The sequence below is a fragment of the Electrona antarctica genome (genome assembly GCF_951216825.1).
Source record: "Electrona antarctica genome assembly, chromosome: 10".
Classification (NCBI taxonomy): Eukaryota; Metazoa; Chordata; class Actinopteri; order Myctophiformes; family Myctophidae; genus Electrona; species Electrona antarctica.
The window spans coordinates 36,239,648-36,265,988 of record NC_136791.1 but is presented as its reverse complement, the minus strand read 5'-3'; the positions used below and the strand labels follow the sequence as shown (position 1 = coordinate 36,265,988).

At 41.9% G+C, this 26,341-nt stretch overlaps 2 protein-coding genes across 5 annotated transcripts in view; one reads left to right on the top strand and one right to left on the bottom strand.

Moving 5' to 3' along the window:
• Positions 1 to 26,341, top strand: part of hhat (hedgehog acyltransferase) — a 428,216-nt gene that overhangs the window by 231,203 nt on the left and 170,672 nt on the right. The gene's annotated exons all lie outside the window — the stretch shown is intronic.
• Positions 1,961 to 25,026, bottom strand: ppp4r3b (protein phosphatase 4, regulatory subunit 3B). Of its 4 annotated transcripts, none has more exons than XM_079512056.1 (16): positions 24,544 to 25,026; positions 23,786 to 23,841; positions 23,182 to 23,280; positions 21,869 to 22,492; positions 18,859 to 18,936; positions 16,822 to 16,938; positions 16,564 to 16,680; positions 16,040 to 16,171; positions 15,299 to 15,410; positions 13,977 to 14,024; positions 13,042 to 13,200; positions 10,716 to 10,885; positions 7,897 to 8,036; positions 6,426 to 6,577; positions 5,107 to 5,261; positions 1,961 to 3,205 (listed from the first exon to the last, which is right to left on the bottom strand). In XM_079512056.1, the coding sequence occupies exons 1-16, from the start codon at positions 24,683 to 24,685 to the stop codon at positions 3,101 to 3,103; spliced, it is 2,406 nt and encodes an 801-aa protein (XP_079368182.1). In that variant the 5' UTR covers positions 24,686 to 25,026; the 3' UTR covers positions 1,961 to 3,100. The 4 variants fall into 4 exon arrangements, with proteins under 4 accessions (XP_079368182.1, XP_079368183.1, XP_079368184.1 ...); XM_079512057.1 differs by having other exon boundaries at positions 5,107 to 5,258; XM_079512058.1 differs by having other exon boundaries at positions 15,308 to 15,410.

Sequence of the window (26,341 nt, the reverse complement as noted above, 5' to 3'; positions counted from 1 at the left end):
AATACAAGGTCTGCCTCCTCACCCCTAGTGCATCCACAGCAACGCCCCTTCCTATCTGAAGGAACTCATTGAACCCCCAACCTCCACCCACTCCCTCCACTCTGGAAATTAAAACACTCAAAACCACAAAAACAATACTCCGCACCATGGGGGACCGGGCCTTCTGCTCAGCTGCTCCTCGGCTGTGGAATGCCCTTCCCGGCCACCTGAGAGCACCACAATCCGTGGACGCTTTTAAAAGGGGACTTAAGACTTTTCTTTTTTTTAGGCATTTGGCTTGTTGGACCTTTAGATGCCATCAGTGCCCATACCCGAGGCGGGGTTGGCGAAAGGGCCTTTCTGTGTGAAGTTTGCATGTTCTCCCCGTATCCCCTAGGGTAGGTACCCTCACAAAAAACATGCAGTAATCCTGGTCTCTAAACTGCCTCCCCCTGGCCAGCCGGGGCACCTGATGGAGGGGAAAGGAACTGGTTGGAATGACGTGTTCCTTCCACGCACTACGTCCAACCAGGGAAACTCCCCCCTGTCAGGTGTAAAGTAGCGACTTGGACACTTATGCATGAAGGAAGCATGAGTTCAAGTCCGTTGCTCTCCCCAGGTTGGCGGAGGGTGTGTAGAGCCCAGGATCACATTAGATAATTGACACAGGGGTGAAAATTGGTTACAAAATCGTGGGATAAAAAAATATATATAAAAAAAAAATGAAAGTGGGTTCAAACCCAGGGTAGAAGAGGAAAGTTAGTGCAGCTTTAAGGTCTGCAGGACAATAAGGCATCAGGGTTGGGTTGTGAATTTTGAAGATTGCGGTGGAGTCAATTGAGTCACTGAGCACAGGTCTGTATTGCACTGTCAATCGCCAATGTGAAAAGTTCATTAAAAACAAGCGAGGTTCACATGTTTAATGCCAGGGTCACATTTAATCTGAAAACTTATCAAATAACAAATGCATACAAATGTTCTGAATGGAGGATAGTGGCAGTAAATGCACTTGGTACAAATTGATCATGAGAAAATAAAAAGCTAGTATGATCACCTATCAGCTGTTGAAATGTGTTGACATGAAGTGGCTTCCCAGATCTCAAACTGAACCAACTGTCTCATCATGACTCTTATCACACTATCAATGATGGCAGTGATATTTGAACACCTGTTCTATTCCTTGAAACCTTTCACTCGGCAAGTGACAGGGCATTATTTAGATTTTTACCACTTCCATTTCATCTGACCATCTTGATGTTTATTGGCGATGAAACCTGGAGATACTATGCAATGCACGGCTTTGAGAAGTTCAACCCGAAGCGCCTTCCTCTTCTCCTTCCGATAACATCTTTAGTAATGTCTTAGAAGGAATGTTTGATAAAATCAGCAGACTGCTTAAGCCTCACTGCATCTGCTCCTCTTAAAAATATTCAAGGTCAAATTCATAACTCAACCACTTCATGGAGTTGGAGCTAATTTAAAAAGATCTATTTCCTGTAGAGCTTAATTGATCTGCTTAAATGTCTATAAAGCATCCCAAGAAAGGACGTGACTTATAGACATGAAAAAAGGTCACATTAACGAGGTTGCTTTTTAACCAATGCACACCTGGAGATATTTCTACATGTTTCTGAATGACATGTTAAGTCAGTTGGTACTTTGAGTATTGTAATCACTTGCAAGCATCTACCGCGTTTATGAGCGCATGTCTCCACCATACCGAACACCTGCAGTGGTACAGTACTACAATAGCCCATGGCACGTCCAGAGAGAAATGCTGGCTAACCAATCTTCATGGTCCCAGAACACATTAACTCACATCTAGGGGTGTTTTGGATTAACCTGGGGCTCCTGAGAAGTGTGTGAAGTCTACTGTGAGTGCACAAACAGGTCAGGTTTGTGGCTAAAAAGATTGGGCTGTCTTGTTAAGATGCTGCTTAACCCTTCAAGCCCTGAAATACAAACAGAACTTCAGACATCCTCCAGAGATTGGCTGCAAAAATGACTTTACTGCAGTTTTAATACATTTTTTTTTAAAACCAGCATTTGTAACATCCTTGCTTTTTACAATGAATCAAATTAAATTGGATTAAAAGGGTGAACACAACAGTGACCCCACCTTTTGTGCAACAACAACAAAAAATACACAGGCAGGTAAGAAGGTATATCTTCTCCCCTTTTAAAATCAGGTCAGGGGGAAAAATGATTAAAAAGAAAAATATCTGTACAGTACGTTTTAATAAAGTCATGAAATACAGGATTTCCTGGCTAACGCAGTCCTGTGTTGAGTGTGTGTCTCGTGTTGTGTGCGCCACCCAGGCATTAAATCGCTCAGTCCTGCTCCTCGTCAGGTTGTGGCTGCAATCTTTTTTCCGTTGTGTTACCTTCCCCATATCACAATTTTTCTTCTATTTTATCTTGCCTATAGATCCCTCGATTCACAACCTGAATGAACAGTCCTGCTTGTCCGCGGTGGGTAGGGGGGTGTCACACACTGATTCAGCCAGTCAAGCTTTCTAATAACTATAAAAGGCTAGCCCTGCTAGCCTGACTGGCTCTCTGAATAGTTGGTACGTTGGCTGGCTGTGTTCTGGCTTCCTCCTCTCTCTGTGGAGCTCATTGGGTGATGGTTTGATGGGAGGGGTGAAGGGGGGTTAAAAAGAGGTGGAGCGGGTCAATGTTGCAGTTACCTGGCTACTATTGCTATAGCAACAGAGTGGGAGAGGGATCTGTCGTGGCACTGATGATCACTATTGTGGCTTCAGCCTCTCAGTTCCACAGGTAGCCAGGTGGTTGAGGAGGTGGTGTAGAAAGGTTCAGATGGAGGGACGTATTGGTGTGGAGGAAGAGAACAGGGGCTCTCCGACTCTCCTGGAGGAGCGGAGGAGGTAAAGCAGAGGAGATGAAGATAGAGCAGATAGGTCCATCCTTCTTTCCAGTAGGAGAGAAATTCTATCTTCTCACTGGGAGGGACGAAAATGGGTAGGTGATAGAAGGGAGTTGAGTGAGAGTTTTCCGTCTCCTCTGCAGGGGGCGGGGAGAGTGACCAATGAGACGACCGGAAGAGGGAGGGAAGGAGGGACTTTATCATCCGTCGGCTACGACCGAAACGAGTGTATCTTTATGAGCCCAGGCGGGGTCGTTTCCTTGGAGACTGCTCTTCCTCCTCATCCTCTTCGTCCTCGTCTTCATCATCAGGATAGTCCACCAGGCCCACCATAGCCGTCTGAGAAAAGAGACAATGTGTATATTTATGGAAACACTCAATGCCATCATTAAGACATTTTGACACCTTTGTTTAATTATACCAAATTACATTATGTACCGTTTTCCAACATCACTTTCCTCTGTCACTTGTACTACAACAACACTGTCCATTTATTGATTCATAGAAATCTCATAACAATCAAACATCAACTACAAATTACATGTAGTGCAAAAACCCAGCTTTCAGCTTTATTCCACATTTGTCATTAGTTTGATTAAGCCGTTTACATTAAGTTTTTGTAGATCTCGATATGTCGTGTAGCACAGCCCAAATAATGACTGAAAGAGATGTCCCTTCTCCTCCACATAACATCCCTATTTCAGCTAATCTCTTTGATTTACAGTTGCACAAACGTTGCCCTTAAGAAGCAACAGTTTCACACCCATGGCAGGCAGCCTCGCTGAGTCTCTCTACCCAGTAAAATGTCCATCCCTTTAATAAGTCTATTATTAATTTAATGCCTCCCTGTCCCGATCAAATATGGCTTGCAAACTACAGTGAGGTGTGAAAATATTCACTTTGGGACAGTTAAAATTGTGGAACAGTGGTGAAAACGGTTTGTAACATAAATGAAATGATGACTATGTGCTGCTTGCAAATGGCCTACTTTCCCATTGACCAGGGGAGAGAATAATGCCCATGGACTAAGTGTTTGTCCAGCTGGTGTCTGAAAGAAGAGGGCCAGACGTGCATCACCACTGTACATACTCTGTGACCTTATTTCTTCTTCTACTGATGCAGCTTTGTTCGCCGTCATTAACTTGCATAAGCACACGTAAGGACTGCCACCCGTCCGCTCCAATGCTGCGATCCTCGTTTCCTTTCTGGGTTATTCAGGAAGGTGAGGGCTTTTGTTATGAGCACATCACCATTAGCTCAGACCCCTTAGCTATCATTACAACCAGTTACATTTGCTCATGGATGCGGTACAAATTCACAAATGATTTACGATCGTCAGGTGCACGGCGGCCCACCATTGACAGCTCTCGAACCTTTTGAGATACAGCGCTTTGAAAATCCTGGTATAATGGAGGCTCAACAGAGCTGGATTTAAAAATCCTATAGCTGGTGGGGACGGAGGCTCTCCATACTAACCGGAGCAGTGCTAAAAAGGTAAATAATCAGTCGCTGCTTTCATATATGGAGTATACGGTTGTCTATGAACATACGCGTAGATAGCACCAGTAGGTACCGTTAGCCTAGCTACGTTTGTAAACGTAGATGGCAGCGAAAAAGTTAAGCGAGTTACCTTTCATTACTTCTACAGAGAAAATAAATATTTAAGTGTGAATTACTATTTGCTCTGTATTCCCTGACGAAGGCTTAACCGTCAAAACATTGGATTCATGTCTTACTCTGTCATAATAAAATATTGGCACTTTGGCTATCAGCCATCATGTTTTTTCAAGATTCCCTCTTCAGTTTATGCTCCCGTGGGCCGGCACCGCTTTAAGGACTTTGGTGTGCGTAAGCATCTTCTTGCATAGACTATACAACAGTTACCATCAAAAATAAAACATATCAAAATGTATTCATATTGAGGGACATTTCTCTCAAAATCTCTATCCTGGGGTCGGTCTAACAGACAAGAGTCAATGTTTACTCAGCCACCGTGAGCCAGACTAGGCAACTTTTCTCAGACTTAACACAGAGAAACAGAACTTAACTGTTCGCTCAATCTCATTGTATTTATTTCGATAGAAAGTCATTTTTTTTTAAATGCCAGATTTAGCTACTACTATTGCCACAAACTTCCCATGCAAAGTGCTAGCCAGTAGCCGGGGCTCTCCTCTGTGTGCCGTGCGTTTGAGCACGGGTAGCCTACATGCGTTTGCGATATAAGGTAACGCTCAACATACCTTGACGACTGGCGTGGAGGGCAGAGCCGTCGTCTTTACTGAGGAGGCAGTGCTGTTGTTTATGTTGATGTTGTTTGGGGTGCTTGTTGGCGAGGCAGGGGGGATGGGAGCAGTTTTCCCATTGTTGGCACCATTTGTTCCATTTGCAGTTCCTGCTGATTAAGAGAGGACCAAAGCTTCATGATCTATTCAGCTATATGGCATTTGGAGAACAGTCCCTTGTGCTTTAACCCATTAAAACCGAGAAAGCATCAGTGTCATTTTAGATTTTAAAATGACTGGTATGGCCAGGCTAATATCACTGCGTAGATATTAGCCTGGAATCTGTGTAGAACATGCATTTCCAAGGGGCGAATAAAAGAAATGCGGCTGGTGATGAACCTGCCCCATATTTGCATACTGGGCCCCTGATTGGTGCCCCACAACTTTGGGGGCAGGGAAATCCAATCACAAGTTAACCGAGCAGGGCCAGATCAAATAGCAGAGAGAGCTAAATGGTAAGTGGTGCATTTATATAGCACTTTTATCGAAAGCGATTTACATTACATTCACCCATTCACACACACATCCATACACCGATGGCGGAGGAAACCATGCAAGTCACCAACCTACACATGGGAGCCATTAGGGGTTCAGCATCTTGCTCAAGGACACTTCGACACCAACTATGGGGACAAAGGGAGTCTACCAACGCGCCTCAAGCCTAAAACGGCTGATCCGGTGCTTCACAGGTACAAGGACTGGAGTTGCAGAAGGAGAAGAGACTGGAGCAGCACGGACATTTAGAGCCTTTTATTAGGTGCTAAAGTATACAAAAGACTAACGTTAGTCTTTTGTATACTTTAGCACCTAATACAAGGCTCTAAATGTCCATGCTGCGCCAGTCTCTTCTCCTTCTGCAACTATGGGGAGTTGGTGTCGACTTCTACCGGCCACTCTATCCCTGAACCACTGCCATTGTTCTAAACCTCTGTAGCAGTATACAAAGTCACAGCACATGCTGCAAGCTTGTACATCTGTTCTTTTTGTATATAAGGGTTATACAATTCTAAAAACACAGATCTTTTCTTCTGGTGGCCCCTAGCACAAAATGCATATCATTTTGGGCACCTGGGGTCCTTGGCACGAAAATAAATACCGATTTAGAAGGCATTTGTAGAATCTGCCTCAGGTCTTAATGGGTTAAAGGGACAGTTCACCCACAGAGTGCTATTAATGAATCTATTTATTCAGAAGTATGTCTGAGGGAGGCATAACCCCTATAATTATATGCAGAACTACAGATGTACTCACAACTTAAATATGACGGAGCGGCATACCTTTATTTTTGGCCTCCAAGTACTTGCCATAGGTGTCAGAGAAGTCATCTTCTGCCCGACTCTTCTCCACAGGCTCCCCCTCGTCGTCATCTTCATCATCATTGAACCACATCTCTTCATCCTCATCCAACGACCGCGCATCACGACGGTATCTAAGAAAACAATTATAATAAGCAGGGGTGCACACAAGCGGTGCGCCAGTGCGCATGCGTCGTCAAATCGTTTGGTGCGCGGTAGATCAAAGGCATGGAGGCGCATTTGCGCACCCAACAGCTGAGAGACAGGGATTTAGAGAATGCTGACAGGCACTCAAAAGAGATGTTAACGTCCTGTAAGTAGACTAGTGTTGACTAATCATTACAAGTGGCTCTTATTTTGATGAGGCAGTTTCTGCACAGGAAGTCCGTTTCACTTGTAAACAAGCTACGATGGACCATGTTAGCGACCATTAACACCAAGAACATATTTACAATATGAAAACTGTCACTTAAACAATGTAGGTTACACACGCTGGAATTAAACATGGAACCTGCAGGCAGCATTAGGTGAGTAATTCATTGTATATGTGTTGGACGTTTGTGGTTGTGCTAGGGATAAACGGACAGCTGCTGCCAGTAGGATCCTACTGCTGCTTAACGACTACACTGTCTGTGACTAGGTGTACTAGTGTAGCTTTGCATCTGCCCGTGTGAAAGCAGCATAACGTTGTGGCAGGATACGAACATCTGGGTCAGTCAGGGCTTAGAATGTGTCGCACAGAAAAAAAAAAAAAAAAGTTTAGTTTATAATACAATTAACATTTAATTTCTGCATAAGGATTTAATTATAGTTCCTATCTACAGTCATGGAGAATGTTCAGGATTTGTCACTTTTGTGAGGAAATTACTAGTAAAAGCTACGAGTGGGGAGCACATTACAACGTCAGGTAGGCAATGCGAACGGGACATGCAAAGCTTGCATTTGATACGTGTGAGACTGTGTGGGTGGGTGTGTGTGTGTGCGCGCGGCATGTGAGAGTAAAGTAACCGAGGGAGGGTGTGTGCGTGCATGCATGCAGTCACAGGATGCAGCCGTAGCGGCAGCATTTCTGATATTTTTGCACGCACAATTGGCGGAACATTTCCATGGATTCTGAAACTTTGTTAGTCAAAACCACTAAAATGTTGTCAACCAAGAGAGCCGTTTATTCATGTCTATTCATATTTTGTAAAGGAATACTTTTTGTCCATCAATTAATCACCTTGTGAATGGCCAATAATTCAGAGAACCTTTGTTTTTGACACATGCAAATCTATACTACAAAATATCCTACACTAACTGCAGTGACATTTGACACAAAACAGGGAAGGACTTAAAGTAAATGAAGAAAATTAAAAACTTCAATGGAGGATCCAGGGTTGCACAGAGTAGAGGGAAACGTTCAGTTCTCCTCACAGGGACTGACACATTGGTAAATAATCATATCACTGACCTGTTAAGTCTTTGACTCTGTCTGTCTTTCTCCTGCTCGTAGCGGCCCTTCAGGCCCTTGAAGGTCTGGACATACTCGATGGACTCCAGCGCTTTATAGAAGTTGTCCACGATGTGAGCTATCAGAGACTTTACGTCTTCCTAGAATGGCAAAGAGATGACGGATGACAATTAGCATTGTATTAACATGGGGCGATGGGACCAATATATCGGCAATCGTGGATTGGATGAGTCCAATCACAGAATAATTTCATTAGGCAATTTTTTAATTTCCATTTCTACTAAGCAGCAAGCTATATATGCTTAGATGTTTTCGATGCATATATGAAGATAACTTTGCGAGACTGTAAAGATGAAACGGAAGTGGGGAGGAGGCTTCACTTCCGCTTTATTGCTTACTCATGATCATAGCTTTCGTTCTCCAGACTATGACTGAAGCATTTGAAAATTGCGAGAGGCAACAGTCTGGCCACACGAGACTACTACGGACCCAGTTTAATAGTCACACCAGAATGAACACTGCCGTCTAGGGTTGTCCCGATCGGATCGGGTGATCGGAAATCGGCTACGATCACATGATTTTCAGAATCGGGGAGAAAAGATCGGATTTTTAATTGTCTAATGTAAATCTCAAAGAAAGATGGATAAGCAATGAGGTTTTCCTTCTGGTCACAGATCATCAAACAAAGACTAATCACACAGAGGCGTGAAAGGAACCTATGATGAAAACAAAGGAAATGCAACCCCCGCTATGCATGATGGCATAGGTGTCTGTAGTACTCTGCAGACAATTGCACGAGTCCCTCCGATCCGAGTCCGAGTCGAGTAGCAAGTCATTTGGTCCAAGTCTCAAGCAAGTCTCAAGTTTTTCTGTTGTGGGCAAGTCAAGTCAAGTCGAGTCACAAAGTTATGTCAAGTCGGGTCGAGTCACAAGGTTGTCGAGTCAAGTCGGGTCGAGTCACAAGGTTATGTCAAGTCAAGTCGGGTCGAGTCACAAGGTTGTCGAGTCAAGTCGGGTCGAGTCACAAGGTTATGTCAAGTCAAGTCGGGTCGAGTCACAAGGTTGTCGAGTCAAGTCGGGTCGAGTCACAAGGTTGTCGAGTCAAGTCGGGTCGAGTCACAAGGTTATGTCAAGTCAAGTCGGGTCGAGTCACAAGATTGTCGAGTACTGTACTGTACTGTACTGTACTGTACTGTACAAGCTCTCCTCCCTGGCCTCTGTCTGTGTGTTAGGCTGCACAACAGTGACACTTGATGGTGGTGACAATAATTATGCTATTTCCGTGCTCGGATACAGGGACACAGGGACACACACAAGTCACACATAGCTGTCTATAGTGGTTGCACCACTCAAAAAACAGGAAAAGAACACTTATGCCAATATCAAACTTATGCCAATTACAATATGTAAAATCACAATATCCAGTCTAATTATATGAATATAATACTGATGCCCTGCCCATGCACAGACAGGCCTAAAGCAAGTACAAAAATAATACAAAATAAAATAATAATAATAATAATAATAATATATTATTATTATTATTATTATTATGACAATTAAAAAGGAAAAATAAAGAAATAAGACTTTCCCATTCAGACACAGAAGTACAGGCCTGTGTCTGCATTAAATTGTCTTAAGGAAAAAAGAAATCATGTCACTCACTGCCACACATTTTGTCTCAGTTCATTTTAAGCTCTGTATAGGAAATCAAAATGTTCTGTTGTAGTGTAGTTTGTTAAAGACGTTGGGAAGCTTAACGATGTTTAATTGACTACAGGCGATAGAGTGAGAGACAACGCGACCGCCTCGTCAACTCCCCATGTTCAGCTGTGGATGTTTTTCTTTTCCTTTTTTTTTTGATGATCACAACTTAAGTTAGCGTCTTGTGTTGTTGTTGTTGTTGTTGGAAGCTGTTGCTGAATTAAGGACTTTTCAAATGGAATAATTTATTTGGAACAATAAAACAAGACAGGTAAGAGCCACTCTGAATGAGAGATACTCTTTAAGAATTTTAACTTGACTTCAGTTATATAAGCTGTAGAACTGTATTCACTCTAATCAACCAATATATCATTATTTTGCTCAATAATTGAAAGGCAACACAACAGACTCCAATAGAGTGACATACATTAGGATATTTGCTATTGTGATATGGCATAAGTATTATATAAAAATATAAAGATCACATCGGGAAAGATCGGTAGGTCTCAAAATCAAATGATCGGAATCGGATCAGGAGCAAAAAAAGCGTGATCGGGACATCCCTACTGCTGTCTCATCACAAAAAGTGACTAGACTCGAATGTAGATTAAGTGGAAGTGGAGTACAGACGTGCTTCAGTGTGGGACCCGTGAAGTCAGGGAAAAAACAAAAAACAAACAAAAGGAAAAGACGAGTGAAAAAGCAGTCAAGATAAGATAGGCAATCACCATGGCAGCAAACATACTAGGCTACCGTCTGATTCAACTTCACGTCATCTCCGTCTGATCTAGCTTATTATTTTATTAACATGAACGTGCAGTCACGTTTTTTGCCCCGACACCGGTGCTGCAAAAAAGGCAGATCTACAAGCTCTCAACTCATTTCCCCTCGACCCGCACATTATTGCTTTTATAGCACGAATATATTGTCAATCGGCGATTTTGGGGCAGACGATGTCCGATGGGAAACTTTTGGCCTATTGGCCAAGCTTAATAACTATCACATTTTAACGTTTCTCTGTAGAGCAGCCTAGCTCCAACAGCAATACTGATGCTGCCATGTTCATTCATCAAACTATTTTGGGTGGGTCACATGAGTGTGGTGTCTGTACTAACCACTTTAATGAATTCAAAGAGCTCTATGATGGCAGAGTTGAGGAGGTTGTATCGTGTGCCGTTGTCCAGCAGCGCATTGATGACGGGTTCAAACAGGTTCCCTTTGATGATGTAGCGGTTGTAGTACTCATCCTTCAGACCAATGATCCGCCGCATGAAACGCAGGGCGCCTGTTGAATGAGACGTGAAAACTTTAGTAAACAGAAGTCTGAGTTTGTTGAGAGACAGGCGCTCTTTGGGGTTCAGTGTGTGAACACCGGGAAAAAAACACTCTTAGGATAGGGGGCGCCCGCTGGCCAAGTGGTCCAGGCGCATGTCACATACAGTATAGGCTCTTGCCTGACAGTGTGTCGTCGAGTCCCGTTCATGAGGACCTTTGCTGCATGTCTCTCCCATTCCTGTCTGTCTTCACTGTAACTATCAATAAAGGCACAAAAGCCAAAAATAAATCTTAAAAAAAACAAAAAAAAAACACTTAGGATTAAAAAGCTAGGTGATTCTCAACCATTTGTCATATACCAATTGCGCCCAACCCGATAACTGCTATATTTGGAGTTCCCAACGACGATGCACCGATTACCTCTCCCCAAGCCAATTTCATAGCTTTTTCTTCACTCATAGCGAGGACACTTATTCTCCGCAATTGGAAATCTGATAAACCTCCAACATTCACAAGTTGGGTCAAGGATGTTCTATCCTTTATACCATTGGAGAAGCTCAGATACAACAGGTACAAATCTCGCCAGAGGTTTGTAAAGGCTTGGTCCCCTTTCATTGAATTCACCCTTTCACTATCTTTTGATGCTGTATCCTAGCTGTTATAAGTGTTTTCCTACATGTCATTTTTCTGTTTCCCTTCATTTTTGCTTGTCATGTTTTATACTGATAATTGGATGTGTGGTAACCTATTGTCCTTATTGTACTACTGTCTGGTTAGAGTCTGGTTGGTTCACTGTGTAGCCCCTTAATCTAGTAAAAGGCAATTTTTATTGTATTTATTTTATTCATTTATTATTTATATCCTTTATTACCCGTTTTTTTTATTATCGTGGTTTATGGTTTTATTATTGTTGCTTTTGTTGTTGTCTTATTTTGTGATGGAACCGGGGAGGGTGGGGTATATGTGGGGTTGTCTACCAAAATTGAAAATCTTATAAATAAAGTTATATATATAAAAAGAATCACACCCGTGTGAACTGAGTGGTGTTAGGTCTTATGTAGCCTGATCAGCTCTGATCTGACGTAATGAAATCACACCCGGGTGAACTGGGTGACCATAGCAACCATGCTCATTTTTTGGTACGAACAGACAGACACGTAAACTAACAAAGCCAGTCGTAGGAGTGGTTTACACCACTAAAAAAAAAGAAAAAAGCTAGGTGTACCGGTTGCTGACATAAACACAATAAATGTGGTTCAGTTTCCTCTCTTCGTGACCGTAGTTTCCCCGTTTTTCTACTACTATCCCATCTAAATAAAGTGAGTAAAAATAGAAAAGCTGTGTTTGATAAACCCCATTGAACAGGAATTTATTTTGGACCCTCTTTTTGATAATGGTTTTCTGAACGTATGTTGTTAGATCAAGTAGCCTCGCAGACCCAGGAGTTTTGGTTTAAAGCCTGGGCGAACGACACAGGAAATGTGGCATTTTCCTAACCAATCAGAGTGCAGAGGGGTGTCGTTCCAATTTTGTTCTCCGCTGTGTTCTACTCAAGCCCCCAGTAAGGCTATCCAACGTTGAAGCTGCCGTTTACCTACTGGCGAAATGTGGAATTGCAGCACTTTCATGGAGGTGGACGGACGTTCATGACATCACGTGCGTAAGCCCAGACCTCAAAATTGAGGTCCGGGGCTAGGCTAGGCTAAACTTCCGCTCGCTCGAGCCATTGAGTTATAATTATACTTCCGGCAGTCTTCCGGGTGCTTCAAAACACCACTGAGCAACTTCTACTGAAATGAATAGCGGGGGGTGGGGCTAACGCTCCGGTTCCATCTCTATCCTTTTATTACTCTATGGTTCTACTGGGGAAGGTAGGAGGGCGGAGGGAGGCGGGCAGTGGCACAAAGGTTGGTGAACCAATGGGGAGCCAGCGTCGGTTTCCATCACGAGTTTGAATCCGCCCCTCTATGCCTTGGAAAGACATACTAGGCTACTAGATCAGTGGTGCTAAAGCTTTTTCATGTCAAGGACACAAAAGGGATTCTTTTGTGTTCCTCAGAAGGAAAGATTTTCACACACGCACACACACAGCTATGTAATGTAAAATAATAATAATACATCTTAACTGGTTATTACAGAGTACTGTTGTGTTGTGCATGGACTCACAGAGCGCCAGGAACGTGTGTTTGGAGTTCATGAGGACCAGCACCCTGCGGAGCAAGTCTTTGTTCATGATGTAGGTCTTGATGTGGTACGTGTGGTGCTCCACGCAGAAGGTCAGGAGCTCCAGGATGAGACCTAGTAATTGAGCAGTCTGGAAGTTGTCTATATACAGACACAAAGCATATGATTAAAAAACAAATACCCATACCATGTAAATACATACATTTGTTTTTCATATGTTTTTTGCAGTATAAACATTTTCTAAACAAATGTTAAGGTATCACATCTGCTATAAACAAGCATCATAAGTAGGGATGTTAAGTTTAATTGATTTCTTAACGATTAACTATTAAGTTAACAGTTAATAATCGAATAAACTCCCGATCGACGGCTGACTTTCAACCTATTCATTAAGGCAGAAAAGGCCAAAAACATATTTAAAAAAATAAAGTTTTGGGTGTTTATTTGTGAATGTAATGCTGTCTGCATGGGCGCATGGCCGAGGAACCCACATCGGTTAAAAACAAAAAGGTCCCCCCCCCCCCCACCTTGGTAGCCACAGAAACGTCTCTGCTTTTGCATGTGATGTGACAGACAAGTCAGTATACGTTTCATTTAATTTTATTCCTCATACAAAGATGCCATTGCCTGGCCCAGTATCGCAAATGGTCAAATACATATTTGATTAAAGAATATAATACGCCTTTTGTATTCTTTCTGTATATCAGCAAAGTGCAGATTTTTATGTTAGACATTGAGGGAAATTAAGATTCTCAGATAAAAACAAAAACTGTGCTTATCAACTAACAGGTTAATCGACAGATAAGGTTATCAAAACGTATCAGTTATAAAGGAATCCTTAATCGATAACCATCCCTAGTCATAACATTGCATTCATCATTCATGACTGGCTGTGGATATTGAGTTAGGACACCTACCGGGACACACAGGGTTTGTTGGTATCTTGGTTGACCCCTCCTGCACTTCTGAAACACAAAGACATACACAGGACTCAGTGACAAGGCCGGGTGAAACTCTTCCACCCTCGTTGGGAGGTATTGCTACTACCTATAATAACAAATTTTAGTCCGTTTAGGTTTTTTCAACCATGTAACTTTGCCAGCACCCACTTTACATCCTTTCCTACTTTACCCAGTAAAAACATCTTAAGAGACTATAATGGCCCCTTCAGACTCTTTGAACAACATTTCTTCAATCTATAGCTTGTTTCTTCCCAAACATCCTCACTTTTTGGATTGAAGTATACATGGGAAAGACAATTTGGGATTGAGCTGGGGGAGGATTTGTGGAGCGAGGCACTAGACAGAATAAACTCCTCATGTGCATGTGCCCGTATGCATTTAATTAAATTTAAAGTAGTCCACAGGATTCACTACACTAGGGCCAAGCTGAGCAGAATGTTCTGATACAACAGACTCCTGTACTAGATGTCATCATTCACCCGACTCCTGTACTCATCATTCACCTGCAGATCACACACTTTTTTTCTCTGCCCAAAGCTTTTTTCTTTTTGGACATCTTTTTTGATACCTTGTCTACGGTTCTTGGTTCTTCAGTCCCTCCCTGCCCATTGATTGCTATTTTTGGTGTCTCCTGTGGTAGGCGGACTCAATAAGTACCAGAAAGATTTGATCGCATTCGCTTCTCTTCTCTTATAGCTACAATGGAAGAGCCCATCCTGGTTAAAAGACCTGTCATCATTTCTTCATTTAGAGAAAATAAAATTTGCAGTCAGAGGCTCCTTGAATGGTTTCCACAGAACCTGGGACCCTTTCCTTGCATATATTAACTCACTGAGATTGTTACTTATTTTTTACTTATTTTGTTTTTCTCTACATTTATTATTTTATCTGTATGTTTTTCTTACTTTATCTTTAATTTCCAATATTATTATTACTACAGTTACACACACACACTCAATTTTGCTTCCCTCTATAATTCTCCCCTAAGGGCGGGTGGGTGGGAGGGTAAATCTGTGTTGTCCTTAGTTTATGTTTTGTACTGTTCCTTTTGTGTCTTTGTATGTCCTGTATTTTAATGGAGAAAAAAAAGTTGTAAAAAAAAAAAGAAACTCTCCCACCCTGATAACACTGGGCAATTAGGATTTAAAACTGTCGGCACATATATGTCATAAACTATGATATTCCATATTTCTACATTGTCACATTTCCATCCGTAATTATATTGGACATTGCAATATACTGCTCAACCATGTTGTTTGGCCGTCTCCCACACATACCTTCCTCACTTTTTGAGTTCTTGTCATGGGCAGTGTTGGCCAGCAGTGGGGCAGTCAGGACATGCATGCAGTACTTGTAGAAGAAACTCAGAAATTCTGTCTTCTCAGTTTTCTGACAGGGGTAGGAAAAACATTAACATAAAAATAATTAACTTGTCATTGGTGAAGGGGCCAAAACATTCACTTAACACCACGAACACCCGGGGGTATTTAGGACCATTAAATCAGAGCGCCCAGCGATTTGCAGCAACGGAGCACATTTAGCGACGCACCAGGCGCTATCCCGGATGTCGCTGAAGTAGCTAGATTTAGCCAAAACACCCCCAAGGCAATCAACAACGGGAGGTATGATTAATTCTAACACGACTAGTGACGGGACCGCGATGGCCCGCCTAAAACATAATCTTTGATTAGAATTGGACGGAATGATTTTGATCAAGAGTTAGTCATGTTTTAAGATCTGATGCGCTAAAATGGGGGGGGGACATTTTGGATGACGTCCCAACCAGAAATGACATTGAATGTTGCCCAACAGATGGGTTTTAAACTACGTTTATGCCACTCAGGGTGTTAACTGCTGTGCTGCCTTTGGCAACGGCATTTCTCAATAAAGTCTTATTTGTTATTTTATTATAGTTTCGCATAATTTGATTCATGCATTTCACTGAGATACAAGTTGATTAGATGATTAGTCGAAAAAGCAACGTGAAAATACATAATTATGCTACTTTTGGGACTGACATTGGTGGGAGCCAGCATGTTCTCAGGGTCAATGAGTGTCCTCAGCAGGCCCATGAGCTGGACAGCTCCTCCTAGCTCTGGGTCAGTGTCACAAATCATCTGTTTGATTACCACGTTGATCAGCAGGACGTCCTGTGTACACACACACAAACAAACAAATTAGTATCAAATAGTGGTGAACATCCTATACATACAGTATAATTAAATATATGTTAAATAAATAAACAAAGCATTAATGAACTGATAGGATACATCCCCGCCCTGTGCACAAGTTCTTTTTTTATGAAGTCATAAAATATGACAGATGTTCAATGTTTTAGAAAATTCAGTACGGCCATAGCTCGTCAGATCAACATTCACATTTGACATGGCTGTGCAAAGATTAATACTTTTTTTTAAGCATCTCAATCCGGAATATTGAAATTATGTTATCGACTTGACAAACAAGTATGCAAAAACTCTGATATTTAGAGTCAACTTTTCTTAGAGGGAGGGACTCAACCATGCCACCAAAGGTTGCTTACGTCGTCTGTCTGCTGTGGTTCCTGCATGACAAACTCTCTGACCATGGAAGGGCTGAACTCCACTAGGTAGGAGAATATGTCTGTAGCTGCCGTCCTCACTTGCAAGTCATCCATACCCTGCTCCCAAAAAGAAGAGATGGACATAGAATGAAAATGCATGGAGTCAGAGGAAGGAACCAGTATAACCTGCACTAAAATTACATTTAGGGACAAGTTAAAAAAGATTATATTGCGACTGAATTGGAGCTGGCAACATACCATGACTATTTCCAGAGCAGGTAGAATGCCAAGATTCGCCAGAGTTTTGAAGAAAGCGTCCCTGTTTTGTGGTTGCAATGTTTGTGAAAATGCACAGAATTCTTTGAAAAAGTTCACCTGGACAGAACAAGAAAAAAACAAAAAAAACAATTTGAATAGGCTTGTCAGTAGATTAGAGCATTGAGTTAAACGGTTCAAGATGATCTATAAAAACATTTACTAAGATCATGTTTTATTCCAAATGGAGTTGGAGAAAATAAATTCTGTTTCAAGAATAAGTCTTTGTTTCAAAGAATAGTGTACATATAACATTGGGTTATTAGCTCCTGAACCAGTACCCGATTCTACAGGCTCAGACCAGGAGTTTGAGGTCATGCAATCTCATTTGCTAACCACAACCAGATCCATGCCCAAGCCTACCATTTTAAAGGGGAAAACCACCCATTTTCAACATTTTACTATGTCATTAATATACCTTAGAGCTGTTGTGTGGAAATAATAAAAAAGTCCCCCCATTCTGTGTTTCCTAGAACTGTAATTATGAAAAAAATCATTAAGATGGTGAAACACATCTTGGTGACATCATCAAGATGTGTTTCACCATGTTAATGATTTTTTTCAGACCTCTAGTTCTAGGAAACACAGAATGGGGGAACTTTATTATTATTTCCACACAACAGCTCTAAGGTATATTAATGACATAGTAAAATGTTGAAAATGAGTGGAATGCCCCTTTAAGCCTTTATGTTAACATGACCATCTCCAATGTAATGCAGATAAAAAGGTGAGGTTGGCTGCGATCAGCTCTTGCTGTTCATGCCATGTATTGTGAGTGTGATACTGCTGGTTCAGGACCAACTACAACATAAGAGCTGTCCCTTTCAATGCAGATGTGTTCTTGCCCAGCATCCCTATTTTGTGGGGAATGTTCACCAGTGTACCAAATACAGGTCAGTTTTATCTAGTATAGAGGGTTTAAGTGGTGCTGAATTTGCAGCTCAACAAAAGCTAATTCATCCTAGAAGTGTATGACAGAGGACAAATTTATCAATTTCATGATAAATTGCAATCTCTGCAATACGATTATTGCGTTTTTAACACAACTATAACAATTGTCATCCCATCCCTACATTGCGGATGGCTGTATTTGTATTGTCAAATATAAATCACCCTTCCAACTTCATTGCGGTTTTTAGGAGGAAGTTCGGGCGAGGTCAGATTAAGACAGTGGTTGTGTTCAAGAATGACAGTAATGTTTGTTTTTTTCCCCCAACAGAGGCTGCATTGGGTAAAAGGTTATTCTAATGTAGCAATCCATGGCACTTTCACAAAGCAATTTATTCTAATTTTACTGTAACACCTCGTCTACATAGGCAAGGAGCGAGCTTTCCGACAGCGATGTCATGCGAAAAACTGTCCTGATATGGAGCGTCGGTCATTGCGTTGCGACGTAGCCTGAACCAATCAAATAACCAATAAATAGTAGCGTGTAGATCTCAACCAATAAGTGTTTGGAGCCGCGAAACCTCGCTAAAATACTCTAGAAAGGGTAGACGTCGTCGCTGCACGCTCGTGGTACGTCAGGACAGTCTCATTGAAAAACGTGGTGTATTCTATCTATTTCATCGTTCACTGGCTCGCAACGCTGGCAGTGTAGATGAGGTGTAATAGTATCCACTTTGTAACTTAACATTTGCTTTGTTTGATTATGGCAGCCACACATCTACTACAAAGTACAATGCATGATTTGCAGTGGCATGGCTTGTGCACCAAGTTAGAATTAGAAACATCCCTACATTAGATGTGCCATCATTGCCAACGGCTAAATGTACTTTGAGAACTGTCAGGATGACTGTCAAAAACCATTTGATTTGTCAAGTTAGCAAATATGTCTCACCTAAGACAATCAGTGAGGGAACAGGCATTCAACAAGTAGCAGTCTTTACTTCCAGGGAAACAACAATATATGCCACAAGTTTTGTGCATGATGATACACATTCATTATGATTAAATTATGTTGAACATGTTATGACTTACAAGCTCTCTCCTTTTACTGTCCTCTGTAGCTTCATCTGTCAGCTGTGCAAAGACCTCCGTTAGGAACTTTTCATCCTCCTGGTGCATAAGGAAAACAGGTTATCACAGCTAAACACAGAACTAGTCATGGAAAGAAGTCATTTCAACTAAAGCTGGGAATCGGATGGCTTGTGATGGGTTCTGAACTTCCTGTAATGAGATGAGCTGAATGAGAAATGCCACAGAATAATACATGCCTCTTACAAAAAAGTATTTTAGGGACATCAGAAACTACTGATATTAGATTTATTAAGGCAATGTGGGCTAACTTCACAAAAAAACAGAATGGTAGTCATTACTTGGGAGAAATCCATGATTGACAACTCATGAACAGCTGAATCCATTGATAAGTTGTACATAATTTAACAATGCTTTTCTAACTTGACAAAAAACAAAAGCCCACAGCAAACAACTGGATTTGATTTGGGGGTGGCAGAGTAACAAAAAAGAAACTACTACAATTATACATTGCCAGCCAGATTGCAACAATAGGTCAAGTTCACAATAATAAAAAAGATAATGAATGATGGTACAGAAAAAAATGGTATATTACACTGCTAACATTTGTGATAAGAAACATACAGAAAAACTAGAAAAAGTGCCCTTCCGGGCACAGGTCTCCACCAGGAGGATAGGAGTGTGTGTGATGTTTGGCAAGGATGTTTAGGAGGATGTTTTTTTTTTTTTTTTATGATTTGAGGCATTTTGTTCCAAAAATGTGTTTTGCAAAAATCAACCTGTTGGTGGCGCTATAACAGGCCAATGTGAAAAGGGTGGGATATATTCCTCAGCCTAGTAAGAAAAAGTGTGAAAGATTTCACGTAAATTGCATGCTGCGTTCATGATTTGAGGCTATTGTTCAAAACGGGGCAATCTTGCAAACTGTGAAAGCCAATTATAGCCAATTAGGATGGAATATGAAATATCGGACAGATCCAACTTGAGCACATGACCATAGAGATACTGTGTAACGATTTGTGAGATTTTTGGACAATCTTTGGACAGAGTAATATCAAAAAATGTGTTTTACAAAAGTCGGCCTCCTGGTGGCGCTATAAAAGGCAGATGCGGAAAATGCAGGTCAAAGGTTTGTCCTTGGCCTCTAGGGAGTGTGCATGCAACGTTTCACGCAGATCGGTGCAGTTGTAGGTCAAAAATGTGAAAAGCTGCCTCATGGTGGCGCTATAACTGGCCGTTCTGGAAAATGTGGGGCAGAGGTTCATCGTTGGCATCCAGGGAGTGTGTGTGCAAAGTTTGGCATCGGCCGGGTTAACGGTGCCGGAGATTAGCTGTACACAGACGGACGGAAGGACACACACACGGACGGACGGACACACACACGGACGGAGTGCAAAACATACTCTCTCCCCATGCCTTCGGCCTGGTGGAGACAATGAACAAAAAAAACAGGTTGGCAGATTTTATTGTCCTAGATTTAAGAACTGAATGATGCATCCTGAATCTGACACACATTATTCCAAAAGTACGCTATTAGATAAACTCATTTGTTTAACAATCTGAACAGACGAGAGCTGTCAATCACGACGTCACTTCAAGGAGACCAATGAGAAGTGATTGATAACACTTTGACAACTCATTTTGTCATTATACCAAACTGAAAATTCAGGCAGGCATTATTCAGAATATATACCAAACTAGTACAGACATTGAGCTTGTAGTTGTTTTGATAAAATAATAATTTTTGTGCTTTTTAACTTTACTATTCTATGTTCTATGTATAGTTTTATTTAGATTTATTTTTATTTTCCCAAATACATTTTCAGCACACAGGAATATAACCATAATAGTATTTGCCTAGGACCCACATAATGAGACCAAACATTGAATTTGATATAACATTTTTAAATGCAAAGAAACTGAAAATGAGGAAGTTAGTTAGGGAAAGTTAGCCACATTTTGGACCAATCACCTAGTATCACCACTGAATTAGCCAGGCCCGTCATCACAAATGTGGAAAAGTGGCTATGGCCAAGTGTTTTTGTGCAAAACAAATGCTTGCAATGGATTCAGAATCATGTAAACCCCCTAGTTTGACCCATCACATGCTACTTAACACAATCAGTGCCGGAAGTCCTTCAAAATAGGAGCTCTGGGGTGCCGGAACAACATGGCCGCTTTTACTCGGAAACCCATGACCCGGAAACAATCCACTAAAAAAAAGTTTACTTTACATAGCTAGCTTACATTGCGATCGTTTTAGTTTATACGATATATGATCCAAAAAGCGTTCATATTTTGCGGGAGACGGATGAGGAGCAGAAATGAAGCGCCAGTATATCGATCCGTTCAACACCACGGAGAGCGCCCTGGATTAGGAGAGACGAGTCATTCTTTCCGCCGCGCTAACGGCTAGGTCAATGGTAAGCTAACAATTGCCTAGAGTGTAGCATACGGTAGCCGAAAGGCGAACTGACAAATAAAAAAAGGAGAAAATTCAGAATATTCTTATCTCGCCCCGTATCATTGAGGATGCGCTAAGACGTCCTCACACGTTGGATGTACGCGTCGATTAGGACCCCTAGGACGTGTGGCGACGTCCTATGTACGGAATCGGTTAAAGAAGAATACAAATTTCCCTGCATATAGGTTGTTAATTGTACCCCAACTTTCAGCTGCTGTCACGTTTCCCAGGAACAAATTCAGAGGTGACAGTAGACACCTTTATGAACACATGTGTGAAGAAAGCTATTGGTAAGCATTTATTTTCCAGGAGATTGGTCCATAAAAATACATATAATATAAGATATTCACTAAGTAATGCCATTTAAAAACATGGAGGTCCACTGTTGAATGGTTTCATCATGATACCACTTATGCCACATTGTCCAGCAATAAAATAAACCAATGTTAATGACAAGTACAAGTATGAGGTGAATGCACAACTTAGTGAAAAGAAACACCTACCATTCAAACGATACATCCACGTTGAACGGGTGTACAGTGGTCTTACCTGCAACATACTGACGATCTCCACCTTGTTGAAGAAGATGAAAGAGGTGAGTGTGGACAGGAAGTTCTCCTCAAAGACAGAGGGTGTGGGCAGGATGATGTCCTGGATGTACTGCACACGGTATGTCTGGTGGATCTTCTGCTTCAACTCTGAGTCTGTGATGGGGATCACCTCCTTGAACTTGGCCGTCTTAGTTAGGAACTCACGGTAGCGTTTGGGCTGCACTAGCGCCGGATCGTACTCCAAGCAGCCCACCACGTCCAAGATGCAGTCGTCAGAGAACATCACCTCGAATAAAGCTGCCTTGTTGAGAAACAGGACGCCACGCACAATCTCGTACAGGTGGTGCAGGCCCTCACGGTTGTCCAGGTCCTCACACACCTGGAAGAGTGCTAGCAGCTTCTTGATGTAGCCGTCGCTCATCAGGGCCAGGGCCAATTTCTCCCGGCGGATGGGCGATGAGAGGACAGAGGTGACCAGGTCGGCGATCTCCTCCAAGTGGCTCGGCTCACAGGCCGGTAGCTCCACAAGGTGGCTCGTCTCTGGCAATTCCTCGAAGCGCTCCTCCTCTGACTCATCGATGGGGTCCTGGGTGATCTCCAGTGCTGGGTCCTTCCCCTGCACCTGGACGGTGGGATGACCCAGGAGCACAAACAAAATTATGAATTGGACAGTGAGAGCATTTACATTCACACATACACAGCAATTCAGGGGAATAATGGTATAATTAAAATCGACATAAAGTAATTATGTTAATGAAACTATTTAATAACCCAATTTACATCTTATGGTCATAAGAATTACGTTTTCTTCAGTGCTCCGACACTCCATCTTATTCTACTCTCTTAAATCCAGTGATTTTGTTTTCTATATTTGGTGTAACCTGTAACACATTCTAAAACTTTAAACTCTACAAAACCTTTACTTTTAAGATTTATTTTGGGGCTTTTATACCTTTATTGATAGGACAGTAGGCCGACAAGAAATGGAGAGGGAGGGGGGGGGGGGGGGAGGGAGAGAGCGACAAGAAATGGAGAGGGAGGGGGGAGGGGGGAGAGAGAGAGAGAGAGAGAGAGAGAGAGGCCGTTAGGATCGGGAACCGGCGGCACGCTCAGGCTACATTGTAGCCTAGGTGCCGGGCCAGCGATTAAAGTGATTCCATAAAGGTGAATTGCTGTAATGATCTGGATAAGATCTTATTGTTTCTGTGTACTGAAACCAATTCAAGTATCGGTGTACAAAGCAACTATTCCCCAATTCCCTTAGACATGAGACTTGAGAAATTAATCTAAATACAACTGGGTTATGTTTACCTGGCATATCTTCTCCCAGATCTCATCGCAGCCAGCCTTTTCCTGGAAACTTAGAGCCAGGTCATAATTTTCTGCTTCTGACCAAACAATCAGTGTGTCCTAGGTGATGGAGAAAACAGCAAACAGTTCACAAACAGGTGATCCTCAACTCCCTCACACTCACTCACAAAAGCTTACTTGTGCTTGAAAATACCATGGTAATTGATGGCATTGTAACCTGGGTGAAATTGATTTGTTGGACCAAGGAAAAGTCACAGCTCCCCTTCTATTCATAAGGCCAGTTGGGTGAAAAAAATGAGGTTACCTCAAGAATGTTCGGACACAGGGTGTGTCTATATTTCAGGTATACCATTACAGCCATTAGCAGCGTACTGACATTGCTTGACATGTGTCAGAGGGGCAATTTGGCCAAATAACTAATTTCCACTGTGAACATTTTTGTAACAGGGACTGTAATTTTCCAAACGCCAAGTATCCAGTATCACATCACAATGTACTAACGCTAGCATTGTGGATTTAAACTTCCCCAGACGATGAAAAATAAGTAATCTGCTGCAGCATGTTTTCCCAACCCCTTCACAACAAGCAGCATAACTACACTTACTTGTTGTTTCTGATATGCGGTATTTGGACTGATCTTTGACTCCAACAGCAGTGAACCTAAAACACAGTGAGTTTAGTTTTCGGTAGAGACAAACGTGTAGTAATCACGTCCTAAGTTAGCAGCATTCTATATAGCAAACTGCAGTCGAAACTAACTACGCTTTAATGTAAACAATGTGGTAAAGCGTGGAGTTACATTTAAACCAACACAAGCTAGAAGTTGACATTAGTTTCACAACTTTTGGTTATCTATATCAAGGATCACATAACGGGTCTCTATGCAGTAAAATTATTATCTAACGTTAGATTCAGGGACTGCCCCCCCCCCCCCCCCCCACCACCACCTCAATAACTGCTAGACATCCAACTGGATGATGTCGATCCATTGGTAAACTAATAGTATTCAGTTGCAGAGTAACAAAAAGTGTCAACTCTTGATGCTACTAACCAATAAACAGCGTATACAATAAACGTATACTATACAAATGACGATTCAATTAAACATTTACCATTACACTAGCCAGAGATAAACAGGCTAACAGTGGCTCTCAAGTTCAACAACGTAAATGTATACTTAGCCGTAATGAACAAGCATTGCGAGCAAGTGTTGTTCGTAGTTCGTACAAGAAACACCATCACGTTATTCTCAAGTGAGAAAAGTGTCATTTCTACAGCGTCGCGTGCGAGGATCGCAGCTACGGCGAAGTCACAATTAGCCTCAACAAGGCTAGGCTAACTATGCTAACTATGTAAACTCACCGTCCGATTCGGCCCGAACTAATAACGATATTCCCTTTAGCCGCTCAACGAACGTGGACGAGACGTGCCCGGTGCCTCGGTCGTCCCACTGTCGGTCTTCATTCAGCGTGTAGACTTTTACTCTCCGCCGAGTGTCCGACATGGTTAGCGCGACAACCGAGTCAGGAGCTAGCGATGCTAGCTAGCCAACCTAGCTGCTAACAGGCTATCAGTTGTGTTCTTCTATCCTCGACCTGCTAACTTTGTTTCTACCCGCATGTTCCTCACAACACACGGTTCTCGTTTATTTCACAGTGCCAACGAGGGGACTCCCGACAGCTAATCGACAGTGCCACCACGTTCAAAACGTTTCGACGCTCCCCACTGGGAAGAGTCTGCTATCTAAGAAGAGAATTTGACAGAGAACACAAACAACTAGGACGGCCTCTTCGCTACCGTCCACAGGGCGCCATCTTGTAATGGGATCTTGTTCTTGTTCTTCTTCACTGGCCGCCGGGGGGAGGGGGAGATGCTTTTTTAGCCTTGAATATCAGGCACTTTTCGCTTAATTTAGAATCGCACATTGTACCCCCCAACGGGCCAACGTGATACAAACGTAAACAAATGAAGTGAGTATTAACCGGGTTAATCCACCAACAAAAGTTAAATAATAATAATAACAGAAGAGTCATGTTTTTATTCTCTAGTTGAGTTTATTTTTAAGGTAGAGCACATTAATCGTCATTTTCGTATTCGTAAAGTGACAGCTTTACAGTAGCACCACTGGGAAAATGGAAGGCGATTAAAAACAGGTGGGTTAAACTTGACTTGAGCTAGCCCCATATGTGCCCTCTCTGAGCGTAGGGAGAGGGCACATATGGGGCTAGACTTGAGCATGCTCTTGATAGGTGAGCTACAGGCCAGGGCCGGTGGCCCAGGTCACAGGTGTTCCAAACTATTTATTATTTAAATTTAAATTTGTATTTATTATAAAGTTATTAAATATTTTGGGTTGTAAAACGTTTTTTTTTTTTTACATTGGCAATGTCTGTAAAACATTCGTGTTGGTGTAAAATTGTGCCAAATTGAATATTTTTCGAATACAAATCAAAATGCTTTAAAATAAATATGACCAACAACATTTCTCTTATAACTGAAAAGGGCAAAAACGTACCCTATACGATGCGGGGTCTCATGAGGGCCCGGGGCAAACGAAGCCGGCCCGAGGAGGGCAGTAGTGTACCTTTTTGTTGAGTTGTCAATATTGTCATTGTCAATATGTATCAAATTGTAATACTGTTCATGTGTTACATTTACATATTGTGTAAAATATTACATTATTCTGTTATTTTGTGTACCAATGTATAAGTAGCCTATATATAAATAAAGTACCCCAATGGAAACAAGCAGACGTTGTATTGAACTGTACTTATGTTTATTTTATTTTTTTGCAAACTGTTAAGAATTCAATCTATCAATGAATCAATCAAACACAGCATACAAGCTAAAATCAAGAATATATGCTATACTACTCTACTACACTACTGTATAACATCCCATTGTTAAGTCATGAAGGGACCTAATCACAGTTAGGCCTACACATGTGAGACATGTAATGTAAGATGTAAGACAAAAGCACAACTTATTTAACTTTGAAATATCCCTTTAATATAATTGCCAACATAGACATTGGGGATGGTTGCCTAACAACGGCAATTTGCACAGATGCACTGTCGATTTTATACCCAAATGGAGTTCCGTGTTAGCCATGCCCAAATTTGGAGTCCAGGCCAGACTGTGACATCAGAGTAGATCTACT